The sequence below is a fragment of the Cololabis saira genome, chromosome 15, assembly GCF_033807715.1.
Source record: "Cololabis saira isolate AMF1-May2022 chromosome 15, fColSai1.1, whole genome shotgun sequence".
Taxonomy (NCBI): Eukaryota; Metazoa; Chordata; class Actinopteri; order Beloniformes; family Belonidae; genus Cololabis; species Cololabis saira.
This window is the reverse complement of record NC_084601.1, coordinates 29,074,387-29,098,642: the sequence shown is the minus strand read 5'-3', so window position 1 is coordinate 29,098,642 and position 24,256 is coordinate 29,074,387. Positions and strand designations below refer to the sequence as shown.

Sequence of the window (24,256 nt, the reverse complement as noted above, 5' to 3'; positions counted from 1 at the left end):
ATCTGAAGGTTCGTCCCCCCAGTGTTTTTATTTGGACCTCAGGACTTCCAGCAGAAGTTAATTAGTCGACCTCAGCGCTCCACCGGGATGAGGGACAGGTAAAAGCTCGGATAAATACGAGGCTGGGAGGTCTTTAAGAGCTTTAAAAACGGACATCAAAAGTTTGAAATCAATTCTACAAAGGAGGGGAAGCCGATGAAGGTCAGGAGTGATGTTCACATGTCTGTTAGTGTTGGTTAAAAGATGGCAGCAGCATTTTGCACCAGTTGAAGATGATTAATGGCGTTTTTCCACTAGTACCTACTCAGCTCTATTCATCTCAACTTGGCCTGGTTTCCTTTCCTTAACAATCAGCACCTGGAGCAGAAGTAGGAGGTTGGAGCGAAGCTGCTGTGACGTATTTGATTGTGTATCTAAAGGAAGAAGACAACACTAAAGATGTAGAACCTGGAGGAGATGATATATGTGCTGCTGGGTCTGTGGCTTGTGTTCCATATCAAGTTAAAAAATGAGAGTGAGAGAAGCTTCAAGTGGCGACGCTTTTTAATTTTTTTAGTTTGTCTCGGCACTGCTGAAAAGTCCGTTGGTAGCCGAGCAGTTATGAAGTGACAGAGCTCCTGGTAGATCTGGTCGTTCCTTATCGCCCGTCTACATCCCTTTTTAATTCTCTCCTCAGCCACCAGGTTTATGAACATCTGCACCTCAGAGTTGGATCACTAAACAGACTTCTGCTGCCGTTGCTGGTGGAATAAAATGAACAAGAAGCCGCTGTCAGAGTCGCTCTTTCTCTGATGTCACATCCTGACTCAGACGTCTGACTCCAACCCCCCGACCAATCGGTGGCCTGTAGTGTGATGACATCACAGCCTGACTCAGCAGCTTAGAACCTCGGCAGAGTAGCTACAGAAAAGTATCTACTCGGCACGTTAGACCCCTAGTGGGAAAGCGCAAAACCGAGGCAAGCTGAGCTGAGCAGGTGCTAGTGGAAAAGCGCCATAAGAGCAGACTGGGAGGCTCCTACATGAAGCGCGTTGCAGTAGTCCAAGCGTGAGCTAATTACGGCATGGATGGCCTTCTCTTGGTCACGTTGTCTTAGAAACTTCGGCCAGGAGACGCCACTGGAAAAAAAATAGTCCTCACCACATTGTGGATTTGTTTGTCAAAGTTCAATCCCAGATCTCTGACGGTTGAACTGATCTTTGGAGTCGAGGTGCCGAGGCCGGCCGTCTCAGTATCCCCAAACACAACACATTCAGGTTTGTTGTCGTTTAAATGAAGAACATTCTGGCCCGACCATTGCTTTATATCAGTAATACATGCGGACTAAGAACATTGTGCACCATTTGGCTTCACTGGCAGATAGATTTGTAGATGATCAGCATAACAGCGGTTATAATTGACCCAAGTAGTAACAGGTAGAGTGAGGAGAGGAATCGGGCCAAGAATAGATCCTTGTGGGACTCCGCATGAGAGAGGAAGAAGACAGAGAAGGTTGTACTCTATTCTAGTTAAAAGCAGTGAAACAGCCTCCAGATCTTTAGATTTTAATTTTATCAGTCACCAACATTTAAACGTTAAAACTAACGTCGCCCTGGAGGCACCTGGTGTGAGATTCCTAAAAAGCGCAGGGCAGAAGTGTCAAAGCAATTACCTGCTAAGAACAAATACAATTAAAAAAATTAGATATTAGCGCCTGAAATCAGGCTCCCTCTGTGACAGGATGTAATTATGAGATGAGATGAACCGCATCCCCGCCCCCCCGTGAGCAGAACAACAGCCTGGGTTTGGTTTCATCAGGTATCGAAGCAGATACGGTGCAAAAGAGGGTCGTCAGAGGAATAAATGAGCAGCAGAGATGAATAAAGGTTAGAGAGACGAGAAACTTTCTGGCTCATTAACTCTGAAATGACGGTGTTTCAGCACAATAAAAGAGGCCGCTCCGAGATAATGGCGGCGTAATCCTCGGTGTAACACCCAGACGGAGGGAAACAACACGTACGTGAGGAGGAATAATCACACCTCGGATCGCTGAGTAATTACAGACGTGGAGGAAAAGGTCTGGAGTGGATGTTCACGCGGCGAAGACGAGCGATGAAACAGAGCTACGGCGTCAAACAAGACCAGCATTAAAAGACCTAAGAACTCCTACTTCATTAGATTCACCCTGCTGGTACCGGGTCGACCCCCTTCTGCCTCCAGAACCACTTAAAGGGGACCTATTATGAAAAACAAGTTTTTTCTTGTTTTAACATATATAAAGTGGTCTCCCCTCACCCTGCCAACACAGAGAAGGTGAAAAGCAACCGAATTCTGCAGGGTCTGTACACCCAGCCCGGCTGAATCTTCCAGTGTCATGTGACTTCTACGAGCCGTTCAGAATCTGCACCTATGGTGACGTCACCATAGGTGCAGAGGTTCGGCCTCCGCTGCTGAAACCACGCCCAGAACCAACTCCGCCGGCTGGAGCTCCGCCATTGTTTAGAAGCAGTGACTGCTTCCACAGCGAGAGACAGTTTTTGCATCAACATTTACCTTCATAAAAGGATCAGTTCCAAAAGTACGGACCCGGCAACTGCACACGAGTCAGCGGTAAGTGACGTTATTTTTTTTTATGTTATTTATATTTGTCTACAAGTATGATCTTTGCATGGGCTAAGTATTTAGCTTAGCTACGGAGCACGGGGCTGCTCACGGAGCTGCTCACCGTGGCCCCGGTGGCTCCAGTGTTACCTAACGGAGCCACTCACTCGTTAGGTAACACCAGAGCTCTATTAATAATACATTTTTCTTCTGTTTATGGTTTCAGATCTTCCAAGCAAAGCACCTGAAGCTGTTCAACGACACCTTCAGAAGAAATGCACGGTCCTTCCTTGAGCCAGCAATAGTGCATACATGTTATTTATATACAACATTTTTAACAATAAAGTTGCTATTTGTGAACATTCAGTGTTGTGATTTCTTTACAGTTAACATGATTCATTTGTCTTGAGGAATTGGAGTAAAGAACTGTGGTGTACCTGTTTAGAATTCAATTAAATCTTCCTGAGTGAAGACGAGGTGACTAAAGGCTGATTTATGGTTCCGCGTTACACCAACGCAGAGCCTACGGCGTAGGGTATGCGTCGATTTAACGCAGAACCGTAAATCAGGCTTAAGATCCGTTTACACCGTGTCATAAATGCATTCGAGCGTCTGACTATCACGTCGAGCTGCGTGACATCGGACGCTCTCTGTTCACACTGAAACCGTTAAACTCGCGGCCAGTTAGGACAGTCCAATACAAAAAAATAGAGTGTTGGAATTTATTTTGTCGCAGAAGCTCTGTCGCATGGGACACGCTTTGTGTACGCAGCCGTCTCTTCAGCCCTGAGCGAGGCTTTGTGCCCTCCCCTGCTACACGTCATTTAAGCAGCCAATCAGCACAGAGCCTCATTATCATAACCTCCCCTCCCCTCATAATCACTCACAGAAAAGAGGTTAGAAGCGGTAAAACTAGAGACATGGCCCACAGGCTGAATTTCTGTTTTATGTAGAAAAAACAAGCTTTAGATTGTTTTTAAGACATCCAAGGCCTGTTTAAAATATACACTAAATGCCATAATAGGTTTCCTTTAATCCTTCGTGGCTCAGATCCAACAAGGTTCTCTCTTCCAACAAGGACTCTTTTTTTATGTTTGTAGGTTTATTAGTTACCAAATATGTCCGTTTCCCCTGTAAAGGGTTAACTTGAAGGTGCACGGAGACACTCACGTTTGGAGCCCCTAGTGGTCATGTGATGAACTGCAGGATGACCAGATCACTACGGACCTGCTTGGGGAGCTTCCATACGGAAGAGTGTTAGGGCCAGGCAAACAATAAAAATTATATTTTAGAGGAGGAAGATTGTTTTTTCATTATGCACTTCAAGAAAAAAGTCGAAATGTTGAGAAAAAAGTCAAAATTTCGTGAATAAAGTTGAAATGTTGAGAAAAAAGGCGAAATTCAACTTTATTCTTGAAATTGTACTTCAACATTAATCTTGACATTTCGACTTTTTTCTCAAAGTGCACAATAAAAAAAAAAAAATCTTCCTCTCTCAAATATTTTTTCTCCTGAATGACCCTAATACTCTTCCGTAGCTTGCACGACTTGATTTATCAAAAAACTAAATCCATCATGTGGTTCGGTTGAGAAACCTTCTTTTAACCTGAAAGCTGTGAGATGACGGTTCAGGGAACCGCGGTTCCCGTCCTGGAGCACCAGAGTCTCGTTCCGGGCCTCCAGATCACATGTTGTTGTCCATCATGAGAGAGAAGAGCCGCTCCGGCCGGTTTAGATAACGCCGGGACGCCGGCCGGGAAGACAGGCTGTGCAGTCTAATGCGATTGCAGCCCGATAATTGAATAAAACCGCAAGGAAACTGGATTTTCTTGAGCAAAACAATGAAGGAGAAAAAGCTTGTTAGCCTCCATCTGTCGTGCCGCTTCATGGAACCTCAGATCAGGGCGTCTACGGGTTTGACCAAGTTAAATTTAAAACCATTTTGCAAAACCAAAACAATAGTCACACACTTTGAGCCAAAAGTAACCCAACGACGAGCCATTTGTGGCTCTAAATTTACATTTACCCATTTTTGTTTGCCGGGTCTCGAGAAATCCAGCGCTGAGGTCGAGGTTGCCAGATCTGACAGGTTGCAGCCCAGACGAGATGTAAAACCCACCGAAATATTGAAAAACCAGCCTGAATCAAACATTCTCTATGTTAAAATCTCAAAGTATTAAATGCATAATACATTTCAAGTCATAAGCAAATGAAGGCAAATAAAGTTCAGGCTCCAAACAAAAACTACAATTAAACTGAGTATCTGTATCTGAGTAAACTGAATATCAGTGAGTTTATTGTGAAAGTTTCTACTTTTCTCTGCCGTAATGGAAACTTTTTGTTAATAATTTCTCCTAAATATTTAGGAAAAACCAGGAAAAGCAGCCCGGATTTTATCAACCCGCCCAGTTGGGAGGAAACCCGCTCAACCTGGCAACCCTGACTGAGGCGTCTAACAACTGGAAAACAGATTTATTTCTCCTCAAAACAATTAAATAAACTTTTCCTTTTAAAAGTTTCACTTTTTAATGATGACCGGATAAATTCCCTCTAAAATTAAGATTCAAAAATTCAAACCTTTGGATTGAGATTTAAGACAAATTAAGATTTTTAAAGGCCCTATTTTAGGAAAATGGGATTTAAGACTTGTTAAGGAGCCATGGTCGTCCTGAGTCAGAAAACCTGCTAAACCAACCATCCTGAAGCGGAGGACCGGGCAGCGCCGGCAAACCGGATCTCTGGCTGAGGCCGATATGGATCTGGTTCCTGCAGCAGCCGGAGGTGATGCTGCCTCAAATGGTGCTTTCCCACTAGCCTCTCCTCCACTCGGTTTGGTTCTTCTCCACTAGGGGTCTAACGTGGGGAGTAGATACTTTTCTGCAGCTACTCTGCCGAGGTTCTAAGCGGATGTCATCACACTACAGGCCACCGATTGGTCGGGGGGTTGGAGTCAGACGTCTGAGTCAGGATGTGACATCAGAGAAAGAGACTCTGACGGCTTCTTGTTCATTATATTCCAGCAGCAACGGCAGCAGAAGTCTGTTTGGTGATCCAACTCTGAGGTGCAGATGTTCATAAACCTGGTGCTGAGGAGAGAATTAAAAAGGGATAGACAGTCGATAAGGAACGACCAGATCCACCAGGAGCTCTGTCACTTCATAGCTGCTCACGGCTCCCAACGGACTTTTCAGCAGCGCCGAGACAAACTAAAAACATTAAAAAGCGTCGCCGCTTGAAGCTTCCCTCACTCTCATTTTTTAACTTGATATGGAACACAAGCCACAGACCCAGCAGCACATCTATCATCTCCTCCAGGTTCTACATCTTTAGTGTTGTTGTCTTCTTCCTTTAGATACACAATCAAATACGTCACAGCAGCTTCGATCCAACCTCCTACTTCTGCTCCAGGTGCTGATTGTAGTGGAAAAGAAACCGGGCCAAGTTGAGATGAGCCGAGGAGGTGCTGGTGGAAAAATGCCATAACATGTGGCTAACTTAGCTTCACTCTAACATGTAGTTAACTTAGCTTCACTCTAACATGTAGTTAACTTAGCTTCACTCTAACTTAGCTCCCATTATTCCTTTTTACTTCCCCATAATGATGGAGGGATGAAATGTTCTTAACCTCCTACTTCTGTCTCCTCATTTGGCTCTTTCCCTCCATCTTTCACATCTCTTCAGTCTGCCTGCATTCAGGGTTTCATTCATATTTCGCATTAATCTTAGTTATGATTCTGTTGCTTTCGTAGCTTCAGAGAGTAAAAAGTGTCTCCTTTTTTAACTTGATATGGAACACAAGCCACAGACCCAGCAGCAAATCTATCATCTCCTCCAGGTTCTACATCTTTAGTGTTGTTTTCTTCTTCCTTTAGATACACAATCAAATACATCACAGCAGCTTCGCTCCAACCTCCTACTTCTCATCTGGGTGTTGAAAAGAAACGAGGCCGAGTCGAGCCGGGCTGAGTAGGTACTAGTGGAAAAGCGCCATAAGCCTCCTGCTTTCTAGATCTAATCTCCCACAATGCCTCAGCCCCCGTCTCCCCGCCGTCCGTATTGTGTGTATGAAAGAGAGCCGGCCATTCTTCTCTCCTCACAAAGAGACGCCTACGGGCCGATGGATGAGCGGCGTTCTTCTGAGAGAGAGAGACGGACGGGTTTGTCTGCTGACCGAAAGTTGGCCTCGACTAAGAGATGCTGCTCCGGTGTTTCATCCCAACGGGAACAATGGAAGTGGAAAACCTCCTTCCTGCAACGCCAGGAGCCCGTTTTTAATGTTTTTATTTTAGCTGAGGGTCGGGACGCCTTCGGATGGTGTCCCAAGGTAAACCAAGGTAAATTTAAGACTTTTTAATACCATTTTCAAACTAAATTTAAGACCTAAAAGACAAGTCACTAAAAAATCCAGCGCTGAGGTCGAGGTTGCCAGATCTGACAGGTTCCAGCCCAAACGTGCAAAACCCACAGAAATAATGAAAAACCAGCCCGAATCATACATTCTATATGTTAAGACCGTCAACTATTAAATGCCTAAGAAATTTCAAATCATAAGCAAATTAAGCCAAAAAATGTTCAGGCTCCAAACAAAGACGACAATTAAATTGAGTTGATTTAAGCAAATAAAATATCAGTGAGTTTATTGTGTATGTTTCTACTTTTTTCTGCCACAATGGAAATGTTTTTGTTAATAATTTCTCCTAAATATTTTGTAAAAACCAGGAAAAACAGCTCAAATTTAATCAACCCGCCCAGTTGGGAGGAAACCCGCCCAACCTGGCAACCCTGAGTGAGGTGTCTAAACAACTGGAAAAAAGATTTATTTTTCCTCAAAACGATTAAATAAACTTTTCCTTTTCAAAGTTTTTAATGATGACGGATAAACTCCCTCTAAAATTAAGATTAAAAGCAAAGATTTAAAGCAAATAAAACATCAGTGAGTTTATTGTGTAAGTTTCTACTTTTCTCTGCCATAATGGAAACATTTTTGTTAATAATTTCTCCTAAATATTTAGTAAAAACCGGGAAAAGCAGTTCAAATATATATTTTTCAGCCCAATTAGGGGGGGGGGGGCACCACTGTCCTTTTCATTCCAGAGTTGGAAGGAGAGAAGGAACCGGGAAAAGCTTGGACTGAAACCCCCCGGCAGAAACGTGGATCAGCACCTGAAAAACCCTCCTAAACCCCCAGGACACCAACGACCACTCCAGAATCAGGGAGACGTGAGGCTGTGTTTGGGCAGTTAATAAGTTTAAAGCGATTAACGTGACTTGTGTCTACTGTAATTTTGCCTGCATATTACTGTGCAGCGCACTGACGGTCTCCTATAGACCGACTGCTGCTGCATCTGTGAGATTTCCTCACGGCTGCCGGTGGGTTGCGCTGTTTGGTTATTTGTGTGGCGCGCCTACGGCTTCCGGCGGCCGTTACGTGTGTATTTTTGATATGATTGTCCTTTGTTCCCTTCCTTTTCACTAACTATACGGACATGTTAGACCACGAGGCTTCCTCGCTCTTTGTTAGACCCGCGTGGCGCCGTTTCGTCAATTATTTGTGTCCTAAATACCGTGTCCGCCATTTTCTTTTAGTTCACGCACGCGGATGATCGGAAGATTCGCATTACATGATTTAGTGTTGTTTTCTGTGTAGTTTAGGCATCATAATTTATCCGAGGTGTCGTTTGTCACCTGCTTGACATCTATGTAAATACATTCTGATTCATTTAAATGAGAGAAGTTGTCTGTGTTTATTTTGTTACAAATGCTGGTTTGCAGGGCCTGTGTCGAACTTTGCTCCTTCACTATTATTCTGTAGAATAATTAACTTTGAGACTGATTCTGCTGTTATGTTATAATTTTCCTGATTACATCAGGTGGTGCCCTGTTTTGATAATTCAATTTGATGAATAATCTACTTTATTAATTATGAATAATTGTCGAAAGGACAATTATTGATAACTCTCTTGATAACTGGAACTGCACGCCCCTGTGTGACACAACACAGTTCGTCTCTAAAACTGAAACCAAAACAGAAAAACATTCAAATTCCAGCAACGTTTATTATCATGATGTCTTTAACGTGGAGGCTACAGACAGACGGACAGACGGAGGGGGAAGTACCGGTCCGAACCCGTCAGACGGTGAAAGAGTCCATGTTCTAGTTGTTGTTGACCTTCAGGACGAACAGGTTGGAGGCCGTGAGGACGAAGAGCCGCTCGCTGGAGGCCCTGAAGCCCAGGATGGGCCGGTCCGAGTCCAGGCTGGCCACCTGTTGCTTAGCAACCTGCCCCACCTGCCGGCCCTGCTTCCTGTTGACGAGCTGCGTCTCCAGCGGCGACGGCTGCCGGTACAGGAAGCAGCGGCGCAGACACTCGCACAGCGAGGCGAAGGAGAAGTCCGGGGCGCAGGTGGCGAACTTCCTGTCCCGCTTGGACGCCTGGACGTAGCCTGGAACGAGACGTTTGATTTGACGCCAGTCGGCTTTTTTATGGAGAAACGCGGAAACAAGACAACAAAAATACGTCTTTGAATGAGACGATTAATGCAATGATCCTGAAACCTCCTGAACAGAACAGAATAAAGTAGAATACAATAGAATAGCAGAGAATAGAATAGAAAAGAATAGAATAAAATTGCATAGAATAGAACAGCGTAGAATAAAATAAAACAGAATAGAATAACAGCATAGAATACGAGAGAAAAGAATCCAACAGAATAGAATAACATACCATAGAATAGAACAGAATAACAGCATAGAATAGAATGACAGCATAGAATAGAACAGAACAGAACCGAACCGAACCAAACAGAATAACATAGCATAGAATAAAACAGAATAGCATAGAATAGAAATGAACAGCACAGTAGAACCAGGGTTGTAAAAACAGGGTTTTACATCACTTTATTTCTAATTAATGTTCCAAAGAAAATCAACAGCAACTAGATATAGATAAAAAGGAACTCTTCAGGTACCGTGAAGTGAGTTTAAAAAACTGAGCTTTTCAGTGAAAACCAGATATTTTGATGAGTTTAGCTGATAGCACGGTGGAAGGTGCGGCCGTCCACGTAGTTTTATCTAAACTACATTTATCGTAATTTACTGTTGGTTTTGGGATGAAATGTATTCCTGTGGTTCTCTCTGGGTAGCGGGTGTCACTTTTACAACTTTTACAACCGCTTAACCATTTTAAGATAAATAAATAAACGCTTCTGCGGTTGTAGCTATGGGTTGTAGATGCTGCTAAATAATCCAGTGATTTAAATGTTGATACAAGGCAAGTAAAAACTACTTTTTCCATCGATGTGAATGAGAGAGACGGCTGTTTGGTCCAAAAGGATAAACCGGATGTAGCAACAGAGGATGATTCTTCTTATTGGTCCGTCAGAAGGCCGACAAAGGGTCAATTGTCATTTTGTCCGTAACTTCCAGCAAGTTACGCACGATCAGATATAATAAAATGCACCAATCAAATGGTACGCACATGTTTGAGTCGATTTTCTCTCCTCAGCATCCAGCTCGAGTGCCGGCGCTCACGCCACGTCTAACGTCTCAGGACTAATGTCCTCCTCGCGCATCACTCCACTGCCGACCGATTGACTGATTGATTGGCTGATTGATTGGCTGATTGATCACCTAATTGATCGCCTGATCCCTCGCGAGGAGATCCAGGCCGTCGAACCGAGGCTCTGGACCGATCTCCCGCCGTCTCCATCGATGCTTTTAAGAACAAACTTAAAACCCACCTTTTTTCTTTTAAACATCAGTAGGAGACGGTTGTTTTCTGACCACCATGTTGATTTCATGTACTTTTGTTCTAGGAGCTTTTATCTGTATCGTCTTGTTTTGTTCGTATTTCTACTTTTATTGATGTTTTATTTTTTGTGAAGCACCTTGTGACATTCCATTGTCTGTGAAAGGGGCTATATAAATAAAAATGTACTTATTTACTTACTGATTGATCGCCTGACTGATTGCCTGATTGGACGGCCGCTTAGAGAGTAAATCATGCAGATTTACTCTGATTGGAGTTTCTTCAGTGGTTTACGCCTCGGTTCACGCCTCGGTCAGACCTGTACAGACCAGTACCGGCCGGGTCGGCGGGTTCCCCGGGTTCCCCGGGTCCGGCGGGTCTTACCCAGGGCGTTGAAGGTGGCCACGTGCTCCCACATGTGTCCGGGCCGGTCGGGTCGGGGCTGCCAGACCAGCGCGTCCACGTCGTGCCGCAGGCAGAGGCAGGGCATCTCCGCCGGGTCCACGTCCACCGTGAACAGGAACTGGTGGCTCCCCAGGTTCACCTGGGGGGAGACGGGAGGGTTAGTCTCCGAGACCAGGACCTCCGGGTCGGTCCGGGATCAGCTGGAGGACCAAGTACCAAACCTGGCCCTCGGTTACCCAGGAAACCAAGGTCCCAAGTCCGTTTATTTCATTAATAAATTTGAATCTAAAAAATAAATTAAATTAAAAACAAAAAGGAAAAAAAAAAATTATATATATATATATATATATATATATATATATATATATATATATATATATATATATATATATATGCCTTAGGTTTTTACCAACATGGCATTAACCATTAATATATATGCAGACAAAAAAGATAAAAATTAAATAAATAAATAAATAAATTTGAATCTAAAAGAAAGGACGCAGCAGGCTGCCGGCTGGTTACCATTGCGACACAGCGTTTTCCCGGCCCAGAATGACACAGAGCTCCGGTCCCAGCAGGAACCGGGTCGGAGGTCTTTATTCATCGATTTCATGTGACGTCACACAGTACTTGCAGCGCCATCTTGAGGACCGACTTTCAGCATGCCGTCTATCTGTTGTGCCGTGGGATGCGACAATAATAAGTCTAAAAAAACGGGATTGACATTTTACCAGTGCTTTAAGTGGGCCGTGGGATATTGTGATGTTTAAATGTTCTTTTAATTTCTTCCTTTCACTCGTGTTGAAAGCCGGTTGAAAGCGCTGTAGGAAACAGTCATGATGAGGAACGGCTGATCCAGTTAGTTGAAATGAGAAGTTATCTATGATTCCTCCTCATTTCACCACAAAAACCACAATAAAGTGGCAGAAATAAATAATATCCTATTATTATATAGGTCCCAGAACATCGGACGGGAGGGAGAGAAAAGGTCCTGTAAGTGGGGGGGGGGAAACAATTAATAACTGCGTGTGGTGACGCAATCAAACAGCGAACAGCGTGGAATGAGCAGCGTGTTCGTGGTGTTAAATGCAGCAAACATGTCAGCATGTCAGATCATTACTGAGATGTGGGGAAAAAGCAGAGGACACGAGATCCAGGCTGAGTTGGATTTGGGAGAGCCGCTTGGTGATGGAGACGTCACGGGACGCACCGCGCAGGAGATCGGGAGCGCAAGATGAACATTTGCATTAATAATATAATAAATCATATTTTATATTTTATGTTTTAATAAAGTTTTATGGTGACATGATGATATGCTTTTACTTTCTAGAGTAGTAACGTTACTGAAAAAGTGAACTGCCTTCTTACTTTTCATTACATAAACGTATCCTGTGCAGGCAATTCAATGCTTATGCTATTCACCAACAGACTGTCACTTAACTTTCCTGTTACCACGAACATTTTTTTGGCCTCCACATGATGAAGTTTGGCATCTTTAACCCATCATGATGTGAAGTAGCAGTAAGCTTTGGTACTTTAAAAGCTTTGAGAGCTTTGCCGGTGTATGGAGAAGGATTGTGGACCAGGTAGATATATATGTCCGCAAACGACAAATCTGGCAGGTTTTTGGCAGACTGGAGTGGAGTCAGTAATTGATTAGCTATTAGATACGGATCGAAACCTAAAGTGTCAATTTTCTGTAGATACCGTTGCTGTTCTTCGGGAGTTAAGTGAGTTATTAGGTGAGACGTCATATTGGCTGCGCGACGGAAAGGTCCTCGGTCGGTCCTCAAGATGGTGCTGACAACAAAAAATGTCACGTGACTGAAACCCATGAATTGCCCCCCCGCCCCACACGTGTGGTGTGGATGTAAAACGACGGCGATTTCATCCCAAGTCCGTTTATCTCATTTATACATTTCAATCTATAGAGATACGAACCGTTGTCCATTAGCTGCTCTGCTGTCCTAAGTCTGTACAATCCAAATACATATATCACAAACCACTGTCAACAGACGCAAAAGGAAAAGACTTCATGGCCTTAGTTTCCAACGAAGTGGATCAGCACTTATAGATTTATAACAAAATATGCAAGTTTGCATTTACAGACAGTAATTTACACAAAAATTGGTAGCCGACTTGTACAGACTCACGACTGGATAGAGATTCCTGTGTAAATAGCTCATTTGATGCACCTTTTGTCCATGTGGAGAGGTCAGATTGAGTCTTTTATCACACTGGCCACGGTTACATGATGTTTTTTAATTCTGAATTAATTATTCCGAATTAAATAATTCAGAATTAAACTATTTTCCTTCGAGTTTACATGGAAATAGTAATTCCGAATTGAGGTTTACATGGAAAACATGTTTGATCAGTTTTATCCAATTCCGCTTAAGGTCTGGGGGTTTGAAAGGTTCTGATTGGATAGGGGGGCAGACCGGAAGTTACGTCTACCAGAAATTACGTCTACCGAAGAAAAACAAACTTAGCCGCTACAACTTTGAAAAGCTCACAATTTTTTTGTTTCCTGCCATCTGGTCTTTTAATTATTTCCAGGTCCTTCAAGCTATTTATTAAATAAATGGTCTCTGCTCTTGACCACCGTTTACTGCGTGCTGCCATCTTGAAACTTTGTTTGGAAAACAAACCCAGCGCGGAATATAAGCGTCATGGCTAGGGATGCAAATTACCGATTATTTCATTAATTGATAGTTGATAACCTTATCGATCGATCATCGATTAGTTGATAAGCAGCGTTTTTCCCCCATCTGAGATACAAACATAATTTTTTTTGCTTATATAAATTACAAAGGACATTTTAATGTATTCCTTAATCAAATATTTATTTGATACAAAAGTAACAAAAAGACATTTTTGTACCACAAGGAATATAATATAAAGTGCACTTCAAGGCTATTAGTAGTAGCAGCAGCCATAATAGTGTCATTTGTGTCAAGCAAATTTTAAGTTCTAGTTACGTTTTAAGTTAGAGTTTTGGCAGTGTTCAAAATAAAATTATGAGACCTGCTGTATTGGAGCACATTTTCTTTTAGTTAAAACTGTAGCGGGGACAGATGTTTAGAGAAACCTATGTATGTACCGGGTGAAGGCTGATTTATGGTTCCGCGTTTTAAGGCGGAACCATAAATCAGGCTTTAGGGGAGCATATCGGAGAACAACCAGAAGAATATAGAGTGGATTAAAAATAAAATGTAAGCACTGAGCTACATGCGTCTCCCGTCTGGGCCATTGCAGACTCATTGCCTGAGCATGTTACTAAAACCAAACATATCCGCCGTCTCTTTCTTCTAACTATATGTGCGCGGCGCAGCACGTTGTGTCGCATTAAATGTGGTCTGGGCGTAATACCAGCTGGTGAAATTAAACGAAAAAAATAAATAAATAGATTAATTGTAATCGTTAATTTTAATCGGGTAATTTCATAACGGCAATTAATCAAAAATCGATTAATTGTTAACATCCCTAGTCATGGCGACAGACGCAAGGGAACGAGCAGCGCAGAAAGACCGGAATTAATTTAAAGCGGAATGAGTGTTTACATGATCGTGGAATTATTCTATTCGGATTTAAAATCAGAATAAACCAGCCACTTACTTCGGAATTAAGTTTAATTCGGAATGGCGATTTTCATTCGGAATTAGGTGCTTACATGGTAATTTTTACTCATTTTAAATCGGATTTAATTTTAATTCTGAATTAAAGAGGAATTAAACTTCCCATGTAAATGCACTGAATGTGGAAAAATAACAAGAATAAATACAAGATACTGAAGTTTAAAAGAAAAAATTATTTCAATCTAAAAGGAAGACGCAGCAGGCTGCCGGCCGGTCACCATGGCAACACAGCGATGTCCCGGCCCAGAATGCTTTGCGCCACTACGTTTTTTTTCCTGGGACCGACTCCAACGGACCACGACTCGGTTGACCAACAGGAAGTGATCGGCGAGGTCTGAAGACGACGCCGAGGGACGAGATGCTTCCTCACTGCAATCCTCATCCACCACCTGAAATGTTTAACGACCTAAAACATCTTAACTTTTATTACAACCGACCCTCTTCTGCTCCTATATTTCCCTTTCACAGCCTGTCAGGGTGTTTGGGGGTCACAGATGCACCATGGGTAAAGTTATTCACTGTGTTCCCACACAGTTATCGGTAAACGTGATCCATTCCCTCGTTCCTGTTCCCCGAGAGACGGATCGATGACTGTCAACCAGAACGGATGGATGGATGGTTTCATCTGGACCGGCGGCATTCTGTTTTACTCATCAATACGAGAAAGAAGAACAACAGCACCTCCTTCCACCGTTCAGGTCGTTACAAACGATCTTTTCTTTCAGATAAGTCGATGAAAAACATGTATGACGATCAGAAGGTTCTGTTTTACCCCAGAACTTAAATCTATCATCGCAGCTGAAGGGATGAAGCTTCTGTCGATCTGATCTGATCCGACAGGTTCCAGCCCAAACGTGATGTAAAACCCGCAGAAATACTGAAAAACCAGCTCAAATCATACATTCTCGATGTTAAAACCATAAATTATTTATTTTTTAACGTGTTGTGTACGGCAACCTTGAGTGCCAAGAAAGGCGCCTTTAAAAATAAAATGTATTATTATTATTATTATTATTATTATTATTATTATCATTATTATTATTATTATTATTAAATGCGTAATACATTTCAGGCTTCACAACACCACTAAATAGCCAAAAAAAGTTTGGGCTCCAAACAAATACTTGAGTACATTTGAGCAAATACAATATCAGTGAGTTTATTGTGTAAGTTTCTACTTTTCTCTGCCATAATAGCAACTTTTTTGTAAAAACCAGGAAAAGCAGCCCAAATATATATTTTTCAGCTCAATTGTGCTGAAACTTGCCCAACCTGGTAACACAGATTTAGACCCTCAGCAGGAGATTCTCCTCAAAACGATGAAATAAACTTTTTAATGATGACTGGATACATTCTCTCTAAAATTAAGACCCTTGGATTGAGATTTTAGACAAATTAAGACATTTAAACGCCTTATTTTAGGAAAAATTGAGTTTAAGCCTCTTTAAGGAGCCGCAGCAGGCCTGTAAATCAAGCGCCCGAGACGTTTGAACGGAGGAACAGTAAAACACACGAAGCAAACGTCGTTATTCACCTCCACACAGCTTTGTGGGAGGAAGTTACGTCAGTTCAGATGATCTGCATGAACGTGCAGCAGAAAGAACGTCAATATTGTGTTTAGAGGGTTTAACATTCTTGTTTGAGGCCACGGCGGAGGATTTTGGCAAAAAGCCGGACCGCACGGCGTCTGACAACCATAAAAGTGCATGTAGCGGCTGGTGAAGGCGGCGGGAATCTGTGTGTGTCACATGATGACATCACAGGAGTCTAGCACTCCTGAAATTCACAGCTTTTTGAAATGTTTATCATTTATCACTTATGTGAGAGAAAGCCTCGTTGTTGTGACTCAACATCTGTCCGTTCACGCGTGGCGGCGAGTCGCTGAGCTTTCGAAGCGTCAAACCCACGACTCCACGATCAGGACTCTAATCAGCAGGCTCGGGGCCACAGAGTCTCCGATCGATGCAGATGTCGTTAAACTCCCCCCCCAACCCACAGATTTCATTGATTAGCCCGAGCTGCGTTCATTGATAATCAATCTGGGAGCAATGTTGATCTTTGTGGATGTTTCTAATCACCTTAAAGCAAAAACAACAACTGAAATCTGATTTCAGCTCAGTGGATCCGAGTCGATCCGGGATTCAGGTTTTCATGGTTCCAGTTAAAACACAGAAAGACACAAAAAGTTGGGTTTTATAATCAGAATGAAAGAAAAAAGGGATGATTACGGACTTTACTGTCATCCAGGGAGAACTAAACCGGATCAGCGGTGGATCGTGTTTTCCTCCGACTCAGGGCGGCTGACGTCGGCCTCCGGGTTTGACGACACCCTCTTCCCGTCTCGCTAATCACATGCAGACACCCTGTAATCAGATCCACGACTCTGAGCCTTTACAAATTAAAATAAAGGCTAATTAACGAGCTGCTCCTTGCCCTTGAGGCCCAACGGATCTCAGCGGTTCCTGAAACTGGACTCCAGAAGCTCGCAGTGACCCCACTACTGTTTGTGATCCCCTGCAGAGCCAACAGGGGATTCTGGAAACTCCCGTCTCCACTAACTAAGATTGACAAGTTGGAGAAGAAGGAGTCTTTTTTGAGCTCCGAACTTTTAACACAGCAAGAATTACGCTGTGGAGCTTAGCCGTTTCTACGGCAACCAGACTCCTCCGCCTCATCTAATTCTGTTATTTTTCTTTTTTAAATCATGAACTTCCTGGTTTATTTTTTTTTTTAAATCCCACCAGTCACCTGCGAGCCAACGCTCCATGAAGCAGACAGCTGCAGAGACAGACGGCTGCAGAGACAGACGGCTGCAGAGACAGACGGCTGCAGAGACAGACGGCTGCGGAGACAGACGGCTGCGGAGACAGACGGCTGCAGAGACAGACGGCTGCAGAGACAGACGGCTGCAGAGACAGACGGCTGCAGAGACAGACGGCTGCGGAGACAGACGGCTGCGGAGACAGACGGCTGCAGAGACAGACGGCTGCAGAGACAGACGGCTGCAGAGACAGACGGCTGCAGAGGCCTCGACTGGATTTTAAACTTTTTATCAACCTTTATTTATCCAGGTAAAATCTCATTGAGACCCAGCGTCTCATTTACAAGAGAGACCTGTTTCAGACAGCAGCAGCAGCAAAACACAAAGTTACAGACTAACTGAATGTACAAGTGACAAAAACAAAACATAAACATAAGATAATTCATAATAAAATTAAGTAAAAAAGGAACTAGTTAAATACAGTCCCCCCATTGACTGTCTCACCAGCCTCCTACGAGTCATTTGAAGAAATAAACCTGGACAGATTCGTCTTCTGATTTAATAAAGTTAATTTTGTCCAGAGCTTTACAATTTAATTTGCTAATTATTTTTGTCAGACCAGATGTTTAAACCAGATCTGTGATCTGCAGCATCCAGTAGATGTAGGGAGCGAGCAGAGGCTTTCATATAAACAACACCATCATCCAGGAGTGGCAACATTACAAATAAAATAAAAAACAGGCTCTATTTCTAAAGAAAAACCTCAACTTTAGTAGTAATTGGTCAATATGGCATCTAAAACCCTCTGGAACTCTCTCCCAACTCACATCTGCAACTGCACAGACTTACCCACCTTCAAATCTCATCTCAAAACTCCTCTTCAGAACAGCTTTTAATGTGTGATTTGTTTCTTATCCTTTATCTTATCTTTCATCTCATCTTTTTTTATCCTGTGGTTTTTAATTTTTAATTTTCTTGATCTCGACATTTTATCTTTGTGTCTGTGAAGTGTCTTTGAGATCTTTTAAAGGCGCTCTATAAATAAAATTGATTATTGTTATTATTAAAAGGAAGGCTATGGTCCAACATTGTGCCGAGGTTTTATCATAAGTGGCCCCAGAGTCGATATGGGAACCCTGAGCAGACGTAGTAGTACGGAGTAAAACATCCGGCACCTTCTTTCTGCTCGAGAGACGGAGCAGGTGGTTCGAATCCAGCGCCGGAGTCCGCCGTAAACTCAGGCGCTGCTCTTACTTTAGATCTGGAGTTGCTCAAAGCAGGACGATGCCCATCTCAGAGGATGATGAACATCTTCATCCTCCCACACTTTCCTTCCCAGTATCACCTGGAGCCAGTCCAGGTCCAGAACCCTCAACTATCCTCCAAGAGCTGCAGACTCTGAAAGGTCTCGGGGGTTCGGGGTGAAGAGGCCTGCAGTCTAAATAAAGCTCAAGTGAACATGTAAACTCTAATATTTTATGCTTGAAGGAGGCGAGAGCAAGTTTAGAGAAGTTATAAACAAGCAGATTCCCAGACGCGTCTGCAGTGACGGCAAACCCTCCCCTCCAGCCCCCCGGCCTCCTCTCCGTTTAGTGTCTGGAGCCCCGCAGCCGCCGGACCAGAGGGAAGCATCATAGACTCGTAGTTCTCCAGACCAGCCTTGGTCTTGAGACCACTTGTTTTTGGTCCTGGTCTCTGGGTCTCAGACTCGGATCATTGAGAGTCCGTTACCAAGGAGACAGAATCTGGTATCAGCAGTTCTTCCTCTTGTTAATGTACAGTTTTGTAAACTATTTGTATTTTTCATCAGATTTAATGTTTTGGTGCATCTCCATGTGTCTGTATTTAATTACAGTTTTGTGTTTATAACGGCCTAGTTTGAATAAATATATGAATAATATTTGTATATCGTTGTGATTGATTAAGCATCAGATCCATTTCAGTGATGCTGATATACGGTGTAATCTGATTACTATAATGGTAAATAATGTAATTTCAATCTTTAATATCTAAAATTCAGGTTTCATCTCCAAATTCAGTCCAATTTAAATCTGTAACATTTACTATGCATTCCTTTTCTGAGGTGGAGGGGGGTGATGGAGGCTGGTTATTCTGGTAGATACTTTGGGACTAGTTAGTAGTCGTGTCAATCCTTAAAAGCACTGGAGTCAATCCTCCAATAGTGTAGAAATAGCGGTAGTGCAGTCGCCACACATATCTGATCTCAGCTGATGGATGGAAACATTTATGGCCCTTTTCCACTAGTCCCACCTCTGCCCGACTCGGCTCGGTGCGGCCCCGTCTTGCGCCTTTGCACTAGGGGCTGAGACGGGTAGAGCCGCTCCAAGCCGATACTATTTCTGTAACCATTCTGGCGAGGTTCTATCCGGGCTGAGCAGGGACTATTTCTGACGTCACCACCTTCCACACCACTGATTGGTCGGGGGGCGGGGCCGTCAGACGTTTGAATCAGGAAGCGGGAGTCAGCGCGAGAGCGACCCGCGGCTCGCAGCAATTTTATTATAAAGCGCAAAACGTCTGTTTGGTGATCCAACTCTGAGGTGCAGATGTTCATAAACCTGGTGGCTGAGGAGAGAATTAAAAAAGGGATGTAGACGGGCTGTTTTACTCTCAGCCGCTCGCGGCTCCAGCTGATTTCTCATCAGCGCCGACACAAACAAAGCGGTTGCGCAATCGAGTACGTCACAACAGCTTCACCCCAACCTGCACACTTCTCCCCTGGCTGTGGAAAAACACACGGGGACAAAACGGGTAGAGGCGTGACGAGCCGAGTCGGGCCGAGTAAGGACTAGTGGAAAAGGGCTATTATAGTGAGTTCAACATCATCATCCACTTCTCTGTGTTATTGTGCTGCAGTTGAATACAAGCTCATATGGAAACTAGCTGAACCAGGATGATGTTCTACAATCACGCAGGATCAGGAAATAACCAGGTTGGTTTTGGTCTTCAGCTGAACTGGTCCTGGTCTTGGGCTCGGTTTAGGGGGTCTGGACTACAAGTCTAATGCATCATCTGCTGTTATGTTTCTGACCATCAATGCAAACAAGAAACAGGAGAAAATAACAGCGGCTGCAGAGAAAAGACAGATCCCACGGGTTCAGGCTCGATGAAACACGGAAGGTCCAACTTAATTACCGCTGAAAAGCTTTAAAAGCACCCGTGTTGCATAAACCCGCGGGGGGGGGGTCAGGAGGTGTCGCCGCGGTAACGCAGAGCAGCCGCGCAGCTTAATAAACACAGACAAAAGCTGCCGTAGGAGGCGGCGCTCAGAGGCCGACGACCCACTCGGAGTAAAAGCTCTTTTCTTCCCGGCGGACGCATCACAGACGCCTTGAATGGAGACAGGAAGTGAGAGGCTGCTGCTCTGAAAGGAGACGCACATCTGGATGTGCCAGAACAGCCGCAACGCCGCCTCCCACCGTCAGGACCGCCGAGCCTTCTGGGTGTTTTACTGGAACCGGGACGGAACCGGTTCACAATCACTCCTACCATACTTATGCCGATGACCCAGACCGGCCCCCCCAGACCCAGACCAGACCACCGTTACAGACCGGTCCACGTCTGTCTGGTTCTGGAGGAGACAAACATCCACTCTGCTCATTATTCGGTCTCTGCATCTGCAAAATAGTGATCTGATTATGAAACAGCTGCTTTGACGAAACCTGTCACCAAGCAGGGGATTCTAATCAGGTTCTTTTGTCTTTACTGGTGCATGCTGGGATACCTGTCACTCATCGAGACAATAACACCCACGTTTACGTCCGACGCACGCGAGCGACGAGACGCCCCGAGCATCGCCACATCGCCATGGCAACCATGTTAAATCTGAGCCTACACCTACAGGAGATGGTCTCTTTCCCACCTCTGGGTCAAACGAGAACAAGAGAAAGAGGAAAATGTTTTAAAATAACTGAGGAATCTAAATAAAAATCTCCTTCGCACTCGAGGTGAAACGGTCCAGGATCTGCAGAAACATGCAGTTCCTCCAGGAACCACCGGGGGCCCCCGGCCAAACGCCAGGTACCATATTTTCCGCACTATAAGGCTTAAAATCCTTAATTTTTCTCAAAAATCGTTGCCTTATGTATGAATGTTGTTGTTCTTACTGACCTCGTACCAGTTTAATGTCACTGAGCTCAACAATAGTGCAGTTTTAATTACTTTGGTAGCGACGAAGCCGCTCTGCTTGACTGATGCTCGGACCGTTCAGACAGATTAAAGTCCGTCTTCGGTTGGATACGGGTTAACGCTAGATAAGTAATTATGTACCGCTGCAAGCTACCATCATCCAACATCTAGTCCATGTTACCTTACTGTAATTGGACGTAAATGTTGGGTTTTTAGAGTAAATCCAATTTTCAAATCTGTATCATTATCCAGTTATAATCAAATGTTGGAATCCAACGTTGTTCCAACCTCAGACTAACTTCAGGTGTCTTCTATCGCTGGCAACGAGGGACCAATCAGAAAACAGGACGCTTACCTCCTCCACTTTTTATTTATATTTATTTTTATTATTATTATTGGAAGACGAATTATTTAAAATGTGAAAGTATTTTTCTGTTTTAGTTACAACTGAGTTCTGAGTTATTGTGAACGAGTCTAATAAAGTTCAGCTGACTAGACTGTTTTGTTTCTCTTTATATGCGTTTCATCATGCTAACATATTTACAGCTTGTACAGGAGTGTCTCTCTTTGGGAGACGGCCGCCTTTGGCGCTAACGGCTAACTGCTTAAGACACAGGGCACTTAGCAGAGCAGGATCCCTCTGGAGAAGTCCAGAGGAGACAGAAATCTAAGCTCGTCAATCAGAATGAATGCAACGTGACAGGATTTGGCTCAGGGAGAAACCTCTGGGCGACGCGTCAGGGTGGGGGGTGGGGGTCGGTCCTGTTGGTTTTAAATGGACCACGTTCTCATCAGAGCCTCAAACATTCAGGCTGCACATCCTTCAATCAAAAAAGGATAATAATCTGAATTCTTGTTGCTGACTAGGGCTGGGGATTGATTCAAATGTCAAGATTTGATTCGATTCCGATATCAATTTGGGTTAGTGTTTTTAAAACTGTTTTTTCAGCTGTTGCATGAATTATATGACTGTAGTTATGTAACATATTAATACTAGTATTATATTGAGATTCAACAGCAAGTATTGGCAGCTAATGATGCTGTAAGGACCAATCAGCTCCCAGAATGCTGATAGAACTGCTTTCAGAAACATCATGGGTCAGAATTACCAAACAGATCCAGGGAGGAAACAGAGACGGTTGAAATTGGATTAAATTTTTCCCACATTCCATTTAAATGTTTTCCATTTTCGGTTTTTAATTTTTGAGAATTTTTTTTTTAGCATTTTATGCAAATGTAACCCCAAGACAGAATATAAAGTAATGAAATATAGACAATTTATGCAATTATAACTGAAAACTTGTTTTCATACCTTTAAACATTAAAGGCAAAAACATGGCACCAGTTATTCTCGTGTCCAACAAAACATTCCTTTTTTTGGGCATAAACAAAAAAAAAAACAAAAGTTGTAATGTAATGATGAAAAAATAAAATAAATCTTTAGACATACAAATCGATTTTTAGGAATTAATATGAGGATCGATTTAGAATTGGAAAATCTATTTTTTTCAACACAGGCCTACTGCTAAGTTAATGAGCTCTTTTATTTTGCATCAAAAAACTACATGAGCTGCTAATTCATGTACCGCCCTGTAGCTCTTCGGTGGCCCACATTCGTATAGAAACAATAAAAGATGTATTTTCATGCATCAAACAAGATTCAACCTGCAGCTCTTCAAAGGCTTAAATCCCTCCAGAACCACTCGCCATCGCGGCCGGGCCACATGTGGCCCCTGGCTGAGGGCTTAGAACAGTAGCTGTCGAGTTCAACAGATCAGCTGCTCGCTACCCGGGTCGGGGTGAGCGTGACATCGCTGGTCAAGTGCCTCGCTGCAGAGCTAACTCACTCTGGGCGAAGCTGAGCATGAATACATCAGCCCACTTGAGAGGAGGGATGGAGCTGATCAGAAAGGCGGGTTGTTACTCACCACCTGGGTGGGCCGGAGTGTTTCCCCGTCGAAATGCGTGAGGCTGGAGCTGTCCTCTGGAAACCCGTCGCAGTCCTCCAGCTCCTGGGAGTTGCAGGGCGGCTTGTCCTTGTCGGGGTTTCCGTTCTGGAGGCAGAGGACGAGCGGGGAGCAGGGAAGACACAAAACGGGCCGTGGGTTTACGTGTTTAGCATGTATTAACATCTAAAAGGCCTCGAGTGGGCCCAGATTCGATTTTATTTTTGATTTTATTAAGGATCCCGTTTAAGTGGGGCATAGCAAGCAGCTAGTCTTCCTGGGGTCCACAAAAAAAAAGAAACATACAGAATTATACAATTGCCAATAGAGGGAATGCGCATAACGTCACAGATGCAACTTCACGGCAGGTTTCACCCACTGAGTGGCAGAAAGACTGAGTGGCAGAAAGACTGAGTGGCAGCGTAAACTTTCAGTTTTAGCAACTGGAAAACATCTAAAAGATTTCGGAGTTATCGTTTTACAGACTGCCTAAAAATAAGCTTAAGAGAGACAAATGGATCGCTGCAATTCGCAGAAACAACTGGATTCCAGGCACAGAAACGTGGATTTGTGGTTCCCATTTTGTATCAGGTAATGTTGGATTTTTGGGTAGCTAATGTTAAACAGTTAAATCATAAAGTTCGGTGTCCTCATTACTTTCATTTCTACAACAAATCCTGCCTTGAAGTAGGACCAAGTGTCAAGACCTTTGTAAGCCTTCAAGCTTTGCTTCGTGTATTTCCCCGGCGTAGAAATTAAGTACATATAAATATCAGGAAACTGGATTCGTGGCCAAATATTAATGTCCATGGACCACTGGTTCTTGAGGTAACTGTACGGGTCACTGTCAAGTCCAACTGCCTTTAATTTAAGCCCATAATCAGCTGTTATCCCGTCTTCTCCACTAGTTGCAGCTGTTTTTGCTGATGTTTTGCCACTCAATGCGTATAAGGGGGTGTGGTCCAGTGAGAAAGTGACGTCAATGCAGACCCTCTATACAAAGTGATTACATGATTTAACCCAATGCAC

At 43.6% G+C, this 24,256-nt stretch overlaps 1 protein-coding gene across 1 annotated transcript in view; it reads right to left on the bottom strand.

The window, feature by feature from the left end:
- Positions 1-8,631: 8,631 nt before the first annotated feature.
- LOC133460591 (nudC domain-containing protein 1-like) overlaps positions 8,632-24,256 on the bottom strand; it is a 44,181-nt gene continuing 28,556 nt past the window's right edge. Inside the window, exons 8-10 of the mRNA XM_061741236.1 lie at positions 23,210-23,335; positions 10,713-10,872; positions 8,632-9,024 (exon numbers count right to left, since the gene is read on the bottom strand). Of these exons, the coding sequence (XP_061597220.1) occupies positions 8,735-9,024; positions 10,713-10,872; positions 23,210-23,335 (576 nt within the window). The 3' untranslated portion in view covers positions 8,632-8,734. The remainder of the gene's footprint in view (positions 9,025-10,712; positions 10,873-23,209; positions 23,336-24,256) is intronic.